The sequence below is a fragment of the Anomaloglossus baeobatrachus genome, chromosome 7 (genome assembly GCF_048569485.1).
Source record: "Anomaloglossus baeobatrachus isolate aAnoBae1 chromosome 7, aAnoBae1.hap1, whole genome shotgun sequence".
Lineage (NCBI taxonomy): Eukaryota > Metazoa > Chordata > Amphibia > Anura > Aromobatidae > Anomaloglossus > Anomaloglossus baeobatrachus.
The window spans coordinates 217,929,021-217,943,037 of record NC_134359.1 but is presented as its reverse complement, the minus strand read 5'-3'; the positions used below and the strand labels follow the sequence as shown (position 1 = coordinate 217,943,037).

General features: G+C 46.0%; 1 protein-coding gene across 2 annotated transcripts; it reads left to right on the top strand.

Moving 5' to 3' along the window:
* Window positions 1–441: 441 nt before the first annotated feature.
* LOC142246076 (transmembrane protein 186-like) lies at window positions 442–13,749 on the top strand. 2 transcript variants are annotated; one of them, XM_075319093.1, is made up of 2 exons: window positions 442–690; window positions 13,013–13,749. In XM_075319093.1, exon 2 carries the CDS (start codon window positions 13,024–13,026, stop codon window positions 13,726–13,728), a length of 705 nt encoding a protein of 234 aa, XP_075175208.1. In that variant the 5' UTR covers window positions 442–690; window positions 13,013–13,023; the 3' UTR covers window positions 13,729–13,749. The 2 variants fall into 2 exon arrangements, with proteins under 2 accessions (XP_075175208.1, XP_075175207.1); XM_075319092.1 differs by having other exon boundaries at window positions 443–690; window positions 13,010–13,749.
* The last annotated feature ends 268 nt before the right edge of the window (window positions 13,750–14,017 follow it).

Below are 14,017 nucleotides of genomic sequence, written 5' to 3'. Positions count from 1 at the left end.
CCCCCCCCCCCCCAACACACCCCTGCACGGCACGCCCACCCCCCCCAACACATCCTCCACGGCACGTCCACCCCCCACCCCCCCCAACACATCCTCCACGGCAACGCCCCCCCCCAAACACACCCTCCACGGCACGCCCACCCCTCCCCAACACGCCCACCCCCCCAACACACCCGCCATGGCACGCCCCCCCCCTAACACACCCTTTACGACACGCCACCCCAACGCGCATCTCCTCTCAACCCACCCTGCATAGTACATCCCTCAACAGAACGCCCCCCTACAGCACATCCTCCACAGCACCTCCCCAACACATATCCCCGTCTAGAGCACATCCCACCCTTACAGTACACTAGCCTACAGCGCGCGCGCACACATACACACACCCCTATACCCTCACAGCGCACCCTCCTGTCCCTCTGCCCTGGTACAGTACCTGTCTAGCAGCTGTCAGTGTGCCATCCACATCAAACAAGCAGATTACAGCTCTCCGTCCAGCCATGGCAGCAGCGCTCAGTTGTCACTTTTCCTTATGAATGAGGTTATCTGCTCTCGGCTTCCGTCCTCGGCCACATCACTACTTCCTGATCACGTGAGCAGCGCTTCGAACTACGACTCCCACAAGCCCCGAGGAACCGTGATTGTCGCGCTGCATTCTGGGATGTGTAGTGCCCGTGAGCCCGGTGACAGGTAGGTGGTGTGTGTCCTGGGGCACAGCGTGTCATGGTGAACTCTCAGCAGCACTGCAAGCTGCCAGGCCCCGCACAGGAAGGGGAAAAGGGCATCCAGCAGACCGGACCGTCCCTGTGGGCCGGCAGAGTGTGAGCTGTGACCCTGTGCCCTCACATCAGCGGCTCCTCTGTGTATGGAGGTGACCCCTGCACAGGCTGGAGACCCCTATACATGAGTGTTATGGTCAGGGGAGCCGTGTGCGGCGGGGGGAGGTGAGGACCCTGCTGGGATCAGGAGTGTAGCAGTAGCCGCAGTCTGCGATATCTCAGTGTATAAACATTTCTATAGACTGTGAAAAAAATAACTAACACGCTTCCAGAGCTAGAAGAGTTAGTGGGTATAATTATCAATTAAAATACAAAGTGAATGCACAAAGAAGTGTCCATCACATCAGTGTTCGGTGTGAGCGGCCGCAGCCATGATTCTAGGGCAGAGCTATTAGGCCTCATTCACACCTCAGTGTTTTCCATCAGTGATTTTATGCCACAGCCAGGAGCGGGATTTACAGAGAAAAGCTATAACTGAAAGATTCCCCTGTTCTGTGTTTTGCAGACACTCCTGGTTTTGACACTGTGCACGCTGCAGATTTGCCACGGATTTGCTGAAGAAAATGTGTCTAACATTGCTGCAGTCATTCCCCAGCAAATCTTATGGGTTTTAAAAAATGCTGTGCGCACACTGCATTTTTTTTTTATACCCGTGGATTTACCGCTGCGGAATTAATGAGCATGTCACTTCTTTTCCTCAGGTACCTGCGGTTTTTGCAATAGATAATGGTAAAAACTGCGGGGACCAACTTGTGGAAAATCCAAAAACGCAGGTGCGGGATTCTTTCAGAGGGTCCATTTTTTTTCTTAAGAAAAAGGCACTTTCTAGTGCGCACATAGCCTTAAATACTGACGTGTGAATGACGCCTTTAGGCTATGTGCGCACGTTGCGTTCTCTGCAGTGCAGAAAAGAACGCACCCTCTGGCAGACTGGACACCGCCTTTCTAAAATAAAATGCATCCACAACGCATGCATTTTGGATTTTTTTTTCCATGCGTTTTGGAAGCATTTTTGACTGCGCGTTCCCCCGGCAGTTCAGCTCTGCTACATGCCGGCTGACAGCCGACACAGACAGAGCCGCGCGATGACAATGAACTCGGGTGAACTGCACCCGACTTCATTGTCATACCACGGCTCTGTCTGTGTGCCGCGTACTGATTAGTATCTTCACCGCACACATCCCCACATTACCGCCTACATCCTCGCACACAGCCCGACAATACCGCCGACATTACCGCCCACATCCCCGCACACATCCCGACATTACCGCCTACATCCCTGCCGACATCCCGACATTACCTCCGACATCCCGACATTACCTCCGACATCCCGACATTACCGCCGACATCCCGACATTACCGCCGACATCCCGACATTACCGCCAACATCACCGCCGACATCCCGACGTTACCGCCGACATCCCGACGTTACCGCCGACATCCCGACGTTACCGCCGACATCCCGACGTTACCGCCGACATCCCGACGTTACCGCCGACATCCCGACGTTACCGCCGACATCCCGACGTTACCGCCGACATCCCGACGTTACCGCCGACATCCCGACTTTACCGCACACATCCCGACGTTACCGCCGACATCCCGACTTTACCGCACACATCCCGACTTTACCGCACACATCCCGACATTACCGCCGACATCCCCACATTACCGCCCACATCCCGACATTACCGCCCACATCATCACCGCACACATCCCGACATTACCGCCCACATCATCACCGCACACATCCCGACATTACCGCCCACATCATCACCGCACACATCCCGACACTACAGCCCTCATCATCACCGCACACACACTGGCATTACCTAGTGACGTCCCCGCTGACAGCGCGATTCACTTCAGTTGCTGCGTGGAGCTCACAGGAGCGCGCGGTGTTCTACTGCCGCTCCTGTCAGCTTCATGTAGCAGAGCTGGATGCGTCGCGGGACCTCTGGATTACGCCGGACCTGGAGGGGTATTTGGGGATTTTAATAAAGTGATGAAAGAGGGTGTTTTTTTTTTTTCTTACACCCGAAAAAATCCTTTATTTGGAATATATGTGTTTTATTTACTTTCACTTACAGGTTAATTATGGAAGGTATCTCGGGGAGACGCCTGTCATGAATAACCTAGGACTTAGTGGCAGCTATGGGCTGCTGCCATTAAACCCTTATTACCCGGCTCATCCTGAGTTGCCCTGGTACGGTGGCAAAGTCCCGGGACTGTCGCATCTAATGGATGCGGCAATTCCGAGCGGCTCCTGGCTGATATTGTTAGGCTGGGGGGCTCTCCATAATGTGGTGCTCCCCATCCTGAGAATACCAGCCTTCAGCCGTGTGGCTTTATCTTGGCTGGTATGAAAATTGGGGGGGGACCGCACGTCGTTTTTTTTAAAATTATTTATTTATTTATTTTACTGCACGATATAGACCCGCCCACCTGCGGCTGTGATTGGTTGCAGTGAGACAGCTGTCACTCAGCCTGGGGGGGCGTGTCTGACTGCAACCAATCATAGGCGCCGGTGGGCGGGGAAAGCAGGGAATACGAGATTGAATAATGAGCGGCTGGCATTTTCAAAAGAGGAAAAGCCACCGGAGCAGTGTGAATGCCTTGCAGGGCCGCACCGGTGATCGGGGAATGGTGAGTATGAGAGAGGGGGAGAGACTGACCGACGGACAGAGAGAGGGAGAGACAGACAGAGAGACCAACTGACAGAGAAAGAGACCGACTGACCGGCAGAGGGAGATTCACCAACATCCACAGACAGAAATTGACCAACATTGACAGAGACTGAAAAGACCTGCGTTTTGTTTGTCAATAAAGCATGCAGAACGCAACAAAAATGCAGTCCAAGTGCATTTTGGTTGCGTTCTGATCCACATCATTGATTTCAATGGGTGGAGAATGCAGCTAAAACACACAAAAGAAGTGACATGCTGCTTTTATTTCCGCAGCGATTTTGGGCATCCAAAAGGCTGCGTTTACAAACGCAGCATGTGCATTGATTTTTCGGCTTTCTCATAGACTTTGCTGGACGCTTGCAGTTACGCTGCAGTTCAAAACGCAGCGTTTCTGCGGAAAAAAACGCAACGTGCACACATAGCCTTAGGGTTGTCAAGGCCGAGAGGCCAAATCTGGCCCTTCAGATCAGTTATGTGACCTTCAGGGTAAAGACACAAGGATTTAAATTTCACGCTGGCGCTGTTCTAGCTGCGGGCGGCACTGGCGCAGATTGATCTATTGGTGGACTCCAGTATAATGGCACTGAGCAATCTGCGCATGCACAGCCACCGGCGCCATTTTCCCAAAGACTGCCAAGAAGTCAAACTGCACAAACACCGCCCGACGGTAGAACGGTGCCAGTACAACATTTAAAAAAGGAAGTATAACAGACACTCAGAGCTGAAGACCCTCCAGCCAGTCCCACCCCACAAGCCCACCCCGATGCACAAAGATATGAAAAACAAAGAAAAGAAGAAAACGTCAAACACAAATTAGAGAAAGTACACAACAGATTTCTTCACATCAGGTATCAGTCAGTAAGACGGCGCCAATATGGCCCCGTCTGTACTTTACTCAGGGAAATGCTACTGATATTTTTTCTTTCAAGGAAATCTGTAACCAAGTTTTTGCTCCCCCATCTGAGATCAGCATAAGGGTACATTCACACGATCGTCCCGTTTTTGCGGTCCGCAAAAAACGGTCCTGTTTTTTCACGGATGCCGCTGTGTGGCATCCGTGTGACATCCATTCCGTTCCATATACGGTCCATGTGTCATCCGTGTGCCTTCTGGGTTTTTTTGCCACCGCAAAAAACGGAAGCAGCTAGAACGATACTTTATCTATCCATCTATATAACAAAGATAGAGGGAGGGATGCATGAATGAATTAATGGAGGGATAGCTAGAGGTGTTGTGAATGTCATCCGAGGGGGTGATGGTTTGGAGCTCCCTTTGGTGGTCAGAACTAGGGGTGAAGCTAACTGTGACTCAACAGGTGTGGGAGATAATTGGGAGTTTGGAAGCCCAATTGCAGATCAGCCTGGGTTATATAAAAGAGCAGTGTCTGCTGGCTGGGGCCGGTTATAGATTTTTTTCTTCAGTCTCTGAATTGGCTTTGAGTTGTCCTTCCATTTATCCTGTGCCTGTACCATTCCAGAAAAATGCAAGTTCTTTGCTTTATTGCCTGATCCACACCTAAGGATGATTGTGTTTCTTTTAGTTTTGTTTAAAGTCTGTTTTCTTGCAGGAGAGGATATGTCTTTCTGTTTTGATGAGCATGGGGGTTCCCCCTCTCTAGGCCCCAACTACAAGAAGGGAGATTCTCCCTGTTCTATTTGATTATTTTAACTTTTGTATTTGTGTTTTTTGTTGTTTTTTTTTTTGTATTTTGTTTCTCCCATTATTTACAAGAGTACCTGATATAGTGGATGAGTCCGTGTGGTCTCAGTATTTTTTATCAGGAGTTTGGTATTTTTTGCAGGGTTTTTTGCTGGCCGCAATCAGTTATCTGTCCTGTCCTGTTCTGTTTAGGAAGTTGTGCCTCGTTTTTGCTAATCTATATTTCTTATCTGTGTATTGTGTTTTTTCTTACATCACCGTTGGCTTTATATGTTGGGGGCTTGCTATTCCTTTTGGAACTACTCTGAGGCACGATAGCTTTCCTCATTTCTATCTGTGAGGTGTAATAAGTTTCTCCGACTGTGACGAGGCGTCTAGGTGTATTTAGCAACGCTCCACGGCTACTTCTAGTGTGGTCTGACAGGGCATTGCGGTCAGCTCAGGTTCCAACTACTCTTGTAAGATCTCTAGTACCAAAAATCCCAGGATGACCAGCCAATACTGAACAATGAATCTCTGACATAATGCTAGTCCTCCATTGATCAGGAACATACAGATTCCCACAGTATACGAACGAGCAAATATTTTTTTCCCATTTAGGGCAGATAGAAATAGTGTGAGACGCATCTCCACAATAGAAACACAACTTGTTCTTCCGTCTAAACCCCTGCTGCTCAGCATTAGAGAGGACTCTATCACACTGCATAGGCTCAGAAGACTGTTCCGCAAGCTCTACATTAGCACGTATCGTTTTGCGCTCCCATAAACGCCTATCAATCTGAATGGCTAAAGTCTTAGAGGCATCAAAACCAGAAGGGATAGGAAATTCCACCATAACATCCTTCACTGTATTCGCGAGGCCCTTCCGAAAAACTGCCGCAAGTGCATCATCATTCCATTTGGTAAGGACCGCCCACTTTCTGAATTTCTGACAAAAAATTTCAGCGAAATCCTGACTTTGGATCAAAGCCAACAAGGTCTTCTCAGCTTGATCCATCACATTGGGTTCATCATACAACAATCCCAGGGCCTGAAAAAAGGAATCCACATCAGCAATAATCGGATCATCAGGAGCCAAAGAAATGGCCAAAGTCCTGAGGGTCACCGCGCACCAAGGAGATGACCATCCTAACCTGCTGCACGGGACTCGCTGAGGACTTAGGTCTTAAAGCAAAAAATAATTTACAATTATTTTTAAAGTTCAGGAATTTAGACTTGTCCCCCGAGAACAATTCAGGAACGGGAATTTTAGGTTTTAAAACAGGAGTCTGTCTAAGATAAGCCGATATTGCCTGAACCTCAGAGGAGAGATGCTCAACACGCTCAGCCAACTGCTTTGTATCCATACCAGCAGAAGATCTTCCACGGAACCCAAAAATAAGAAGAGAAAATATATAGAATAAAGAAAAAAATATTTCCTTCTTTTGAGTACCTGTTTTTTTTTTTTTTGTTTGTGTGGCCGGTGATACTGTTATGATCTGGTCACAGTGGACGATCACAAAAATCCCATCAGCAGAAAAACACAAGAGTAGTTGGAACCTGAGCTGACCGCAATCCCCTATACCACACTAGAAGTAGCCCTGGAACGTTCCTAAACACACCTAACATTTCCCACAGGTCTACTTTACATCAGCACAGTTTTTGAAACATTTTCTTTTTTTTTTTTTGTTTGGTATAGCGATGAGCGAACCTGAACAGTAAATTTCAGGATTCATATTAATATTAAACACTGACTTTTTTTTTTTTTTAAACCCTATCCCCCACCCCCCCAAAAAACTTGTTGGAATTTGGTGCTAATCACTTAGTCGAGCATAGGGGTGCTCTTCCTAGTGTGAGCCACTTGCAGTCTCTGAATGGATCTCACTGGGGGTAAAAGCAATGTTTTCGGATGTAGTGTTAAAAAAAAAAATAAAAAAAACAAACAAACGCCTCCCCCCAGAAACACTCTGTGTATGGCTGACTATGTGGACGAAGAGCCGACCTGCCCAATCATTGACTTTCAATGGGGTTTGGGCTCCAGGATCATGTTTAGGTCAAGGTCAGGTCCTGAACTGAACTTAATCTAAACTTCTGCTGAACCCAGCAAACCCGAACTTCCACAGGTACGCTCATATCTAGTTAGGAAGTTGAAAGTGTTAGGCCGGGGCCACACCGGGATTACTGCAATCCTCGCATGACACTTGGCACACTCTAGCAGCACAGTGAGAGCAGAGTGTCATTGCGACTGAAGTCCGATCAAGCGATCGGGCCGACGCTGAGGAGGAGAGGGAGGGATTTATCTCCCTCTCTCCTCCGTTGCTGGCTATTGCCATTTTTGCTCTGCACTCGCATTACACCGGTGTACCACCTCGAGTGCAGTGCGATTTTTATTTATTTTTTTTTTTTTTTTTTTTTCCTCTCTCTCGCCCCATAGACTTGAATAGGTGCGAGAGAAAAAGGATCGCAGTATGCTGCAATTGTTTTATCGGTCCGATTAGGGCTAAGAAAATAATCGCTCATGTGTGCTGGCACACAGGCTAATATTGGTCCGAGTGGAATGCGTTTTTTTTTTATTGCATTCCACTCGCTCCGATTTTCACGCCGTTGTGTCTTAGGCTTTAAAGGGAACCTGTCACCAAACGTTTATAATACTTGCCTAACTGTCGGTGCGGAGCAGACTGGTCGGATGGTGTCTCAGGGTCCCGCGCCTCCTCTTTCGGCCATCTTTGTCCTCCTTCTGAAGCTAGTGTGGATGACGCGTTGTACGTCATCTACACTAGCAGAGAGTGAGGTCCTAGTCAGGTGCACTTTGATATGCCCATCCGACCAGTCTGCTCCGCACCGTCAGTTAGGTAAGTATTATAAACATACGGTGACAGGTTCCCTTTAAGTTTATCAATAATTTCTGTTTTTTCCAACAAAATTTACAAGACTATTTCTTTAGGGACCACATGACATTTAAAGTGACCCCATTTTGGAAACTAGACCCCTCAATTAATTTATCTAGATGTTTGATTAGCAGCTTGAACCCCTAGGTGCTTTACAGAATTTTATGACTGAGTTGTAAAATGAAAAAATACATTTTTACCACAAAACTGTTGCTTTAACCCCAAATTTTTCATTTTTACGAGAACACCATGGTGACACATTTTGGGGGTCTAGTTTTGGCATTGCTTTTTTACCGTTTACAATTTCTGCATCTTCTGGGCTGGATGGCCGGTGGAGACGTGCATGCCCCAGCTTTACTAGCAGACAAGGTCTATTCCACTAGATGTAATATACAGAATTGTTAGATGGTACTGTAATGTGGCAACTGTGTTAATACCCTTGATAGCCAAATTTCAGACCACTGGTCTGAGTATATGGGTCGCACATAGAAAAAAAAAATAATTTCAGGAGCTGCATTCTTTGCGGGACAAAGTAACATATTAAGTGAAATAGGTTTCTCTATACACTTTGAACATTTTTGGCTTTTTTTTTATTGTTTTCAAATAGCATTCATCCTATGGGTTATAGTAGTTTTTAGCTTGGGTCGTTACGGATGTGGCAATAACAAACATGAACTTTGTTTACTTTAGTTTATAGATAAAGCAGCATTTTTAGTAGCAAAATATTTTTTCATGCTATATTTTGATTTTATTTGTTTACATTTTAGTTTCCACCAATTGGCCACATACAGTAAAGTTGTCTTACAATTAGCACCATATGGTAATTCTGGCCAACATCTTGTAGTAATGTCCCTATCTTGTAGTAATATGCCCCTTTCTAGTCCCTTCTTGTAATGTGTGACATCATGGTCACCATTTTGTAATCATGTCCCCATCTTGTAATAATGTGCCAATAACTGTCCCTTTTTTGTAGTAATGTACCCATCGTGGTACCCATCTTGTAATAATGTTGCCCCAAATTCTGGTCAATATCTTGTAGTAATGTGCCTAGCCTTGTCTCCTTGTAGTAATGTCCCCATCCTGGTCCCTTTCTTGTAGTAAAGTCCCCATCTTTTAGTAACGTCCCCTATTGTGCCATTCTTCCCATATACATTGGTGTCCCTTTTTCCTCTGCATATGCGGCCCTCAGGCCCTGTAGACACCTTAACAATCGTGGCCCAATGCAGGCCAGCTCCTCGCCAATCAGATGCAAGCAGCTGACGTCAGCGTCTGTGCGGCATAGTATGACGTCAGCTGCTGGCCTCTGACTGTCTGGCGTTGCGGTGCAGGTGCAGAGAGCTTGTCTCTTCGTGGCAATATATTTCAAATGAATGTGCATCCAAGGACGCACATTCAACTGTAACAAAGTGCTGACACTGGCAACCCCTGGACTGGGCTGCAAAAGTCAAGGGGTCAACGGCGCCTGTGGGCTGTTTGAAGCAGCCTCGGGGGCCATATACAGCCTGCGTGTTTGAGACCCCTGCCATAGATCCTAGAAATTAGTGTTGTTAACCTCTCACCTTCATTAGGCCACCTAGTGCAAAGGTGCGCCATGCATCCTGAATAAACCCCAAACATTCCCCTGTTCTATATACTGCAATACGTTGGCATTTATAGGTTAGTATAAAATAATGATTTTCAACTGGGAAAGGGGTATTAGGTGTACAGAAACTTAACAACCATGTCCGTGTTTTAGGTACGTGTGACATCAGTTTTTAACACGGATGCCACATGTACCCATGTTTTTATATGCTGTTACTCACACGGACTGTGTGACCTCGCACGCATATATACAGGCATGTCTGTTTTTTCTCTGGCAGCATGGGTGTCATATAGATCACACACTGATGTGATCCGTCTGACATCACTGTGACAGGTACCGGAGAAAACAGGGGTCTTGTTAATAAAAATATTTTCTATATTTACCTCTCTGCAGCAATGCTGCATCCCGCTCTTGACCCTCACTCATTATACTCCCTGACTATTCAGTGCGCTGTGGAGCTGGAAGCTGGAGCAGCACTGGGGACTTCAGAGACGGGGACTGAATCGCTGGGTGAGTATACAGCAGAGTGTGTGTGTGTGTGTGTGTGTGTGTGTGTGTGTGTGTGTGTGTGTGTGTGTGTGTGTGTGTGTGAGAACCTGGAAGCGGGCACAGCAACGGGGACTCATCACAGTTCCCAATAAACTCTGATGAACCCGTGAAGCTGTAGCGCAGATGTCGCAGGGGTCATCAGGATGTCATTTGAGCTCATTGGGAACTCTGATGACCTCCTGGATGTCACTGTGCTTGCAGAATACTCACCTGTCTCCACGGTGCTGTACCCAGCGCTGCTCCGGCTTCCAGGTCCTGAGTGCGGTGAATAATCAATGAATATTATGAGCGGGGGGTCAGGAGCGGGAGGCAGCAGAGCCAAAGAAAGCAGGTAGATATGGAAAATCTTTTTATTTCACAGACCCGTGTTTTCTCTGCTACCTGTCACACGTATGCAAATGGATGACACACGTGTGACCATAACCATGCGTGTGACTTGTACCTATTAAACACAGACGTCTGAAAGCAGCAGCCAAGGCCGGGGTCAGATTAGCATATAGCATCAGATGTGAGAGCATTGGATGCTATATGCTGACGACATTCAGCTCGAAGTCTGCTGCGAGTATCATTCATCGTGCTCTGATTTTCTTGCATGTGAGAATTGAAGTACAGGTGTGGAAAAGATGGAGAGATTGATCTCTCCATCGCCTGTTTCTGCGAATAACTGTGAACACTCGGATGTCATCAGTGCAGTCCGATATTTCACTGGCACCCATAGACTCACATGGTTGCGAGTGAGCCAAGATACGCTGCAAGCACAGCATGCTGCTATTGTTCTCTCATGCTGATTGGGCATGAGAAAAAAAATTGCAGATCTGTTCTACCTCATTGAATAACATTGGTCAAAGTGTAATGGGATATTTTCTTGCATTGCACTCATCAGATTCATACACGCGTGTGACCCCGGCCTCAATGGTTCAACAGCAGGGATCGGAGGTAGCTCCAGTCACTGGTCTTGGAGCCAGGTGCTGGCTGTATAATACAGCTGGCAACTGTCTTTAACCCCTTAACGACCCATGACGTACTGGGTACGTCATGGATCGTGTGCCGGTAAGCGCCGGCGATCCGCACATATCAGCTGTTATCAACAGCTGACATGTGTGCCTGCTAGCCGCAGGTGGAATTGCTTCCACCCGCGGCCATTAACCCCTTACATTTCGCTGCCAAAATCTGGCAGCGATATGTATATGGGCGCCACCATGACAGTCACTTACCCCGCCCCCACCGGAAGTCACGTGACATGATCACGTGACTTTCGGTGGTTGCCATGGTAGCACAGGGTCATGTGATGACGCCTGTAGCTAACATGACTCACTTCCTCTCAAGGCTGGAATACAGCCGGCATTGAAAGTGAAGCAGCAAATCTGCAGTTCTCAGCTCTGTAGCTGAGATCTGCAGATAGTGAAGAGCGATCTTATTGCTGATCGCTATAGCCCCCTAGGGGGACTTGTAAAATATATTAAAAAAAAAAAAAGTTTTAAAAAATTAAAAAAAACCTAACAGTTCAAATCACCCCCCTTTCACCCCATTGAAAATTAAAGGGTTAAAAAAATAAAAAATACACATTTGGTATCGCCGAGTTCAGAAATGCCCGATCTATCAAAATATAAAATCAATGAATCTGATCAGTAAATGGCGTAGCGGCAAAAAAATTCCAAACGCCAAAATTACGTTTTTTGGTCGCAGCAAATTTTGCTCAAAATGCAATAACAGGCGATCAAAACGTAGCATCTGCGCAAAAATGATACCGTTTAAAACGACAGGTCGTGACGCAAAAAAATAAGCCATCACTGAGCCTCAGGTCCCGAAAAATGAGAACGCTACGGGTTTTGGAAAATCGCGCAAAACGTGTGCCACTTTTTTTTGGACAAGCTTGTGAATTTTTTTTAACCCCTTAGATAGAAGTAAACCTATACATGTTTGGTTTCTACAAAGTCGCACTGACCTGAGGCATCACACCCACACATCAGTTTTACCATATAGTGAACACCGTGAATAAAATATCCCAAAAACTATTGTACGATCACACTTTTTTTGCAATTTTTCTATACTTGGAATTTTTTGCCATTTTCCAGTACACTATATAGTAAAACTTACGGATTCATTTAAAAGTACAACTTGTCCCGCAAAAAACAAGCCCTTATATGGCAAGATAGATGGAAAAATAAAAAAGTTACGCCTCTCGGAAGAAGGGGAGCAAAAAACAAAAACGCAAAAACGGAAAGTGCCCGGGGGCTGAAGGGGTTAATAGAGCGGGCTCAGTTTGTATGTCCACTCCATACACTTAACATGTAATGTAAATATAAGTTTTGGATATGGGGTTAAGGGAGTTAAAAAAAACAAACCCTTTGTTTAGGAACACAGCTCACATAGCAGTGCATTCCACAAACTTTGGCTGTATAGTTTCTGAAATATAGGCAAGTAAAGTTTGCAAAATGCACTGTTACTTGATTGATAGGTGCTGCAGACTATCTAATAGGTGGGTCGGGTTTTGCTAGATATTCCTGCCCCTGTATGCCTGCCGATCCTTCCTCTTCCCCCCCGTCCCCCCCATAATAAGAGACAGGGGGAGGAAGGACAGGTAGACAGACAGGGGCAGGAAGAACTAGCAAAACTTGACCCACCTATTAAATATTCTGCAGCACATATCAATAAAGTAAGTGTATTTCACAAGCTTTACTTGCCTGTATTTCAGAAATAAAATCAGCATGATAGCACCAGTATAGCACTGGCTTTAGTTTATATATAAAAGTCCTGGTGGTTGGTCCTCTTTGATGCATATTTAGATTCCTCCTAGTGTTGGGTATAGTCTACAACAGAGAATAACAAAGCTCTACGCCTGCTGTAGTGGTATCTTTTGGTGACATCTATGTTCTTGTACTCCAGCAGGTTACATCTCCATGGCACAGCTCATCATTCGATCCTTGTGGATCAGACCTTTTTGTCAACAGTGTTCCGTACAGTTATGGAAATCTAGTGTACCTTACAGGACCGCCTTTACTGGATGTGGGAGAATTACTCGCCCTTCACATGGAGAGGTTTCTCTGTTATTGTCATCTGCAAGTAAGAAGCAGTGGGTACAAACCGTAAGTTTATTCCGTACAGCTTCACCGCTCAGCACAAAGACTGATGACTCCACTAAATTTACACTGATCTACAAGTTTCCAGCAATCAGATACTGCAAAGTGGTATCCCGACTGAAGATTATGCAGACTACAATGACTCTATTGATTCTTCCCCCAATTTATTACTACTATTTGCAAGGACAGTTATCCCAGTTTACTGTAGTTTATTGCACAGGAGCTGCTCTTTTTGCAGGCGCCATGCTGTATGGTCTTAGCTATTACCTTCGTAGAATTATTGGGATGCTGTACGTGGATGATGACCTGACAACGCTGAAGGTTTCTTACTTGACTTTTTGGGGAAAAAGAAGAAATATTTTAGTTCCAATCGATGATGTAAAACGGTTTTCAGAAACAGGAGATACGAAGGGGGAGATTCTACGACAGTTTGCAAGATACAGCAATCCCAATATTCTGTATTTCACTACTCGTTATGGATTGGTCTTGGATAGAGAGAAGTTCAAAGCAGTTTTTGGAGAATAAATTATTAAATTACCATTTCAATTGAGTCCACTTTCGGCCCTTACTCTAGATTTTTTTTAATATTAAAGAAGCACTCTCCCATCAAAGTTTTTATCCTGTCAATAGAATGCAGTCATCATATTATGTAGCACTGTGTACTTACAATTGCTCATTTCGTCCTTCTACCCAGTTAATTCTTCTCTTTTCCATTAGATCTAGGATATCAGTTGTTTGAAAACTGACCAGGTGAATCCTTCTAAGTCAGAAAAAAAACCCATCTCGCTCGCTTATATAGGTCTCGAAAATGCCT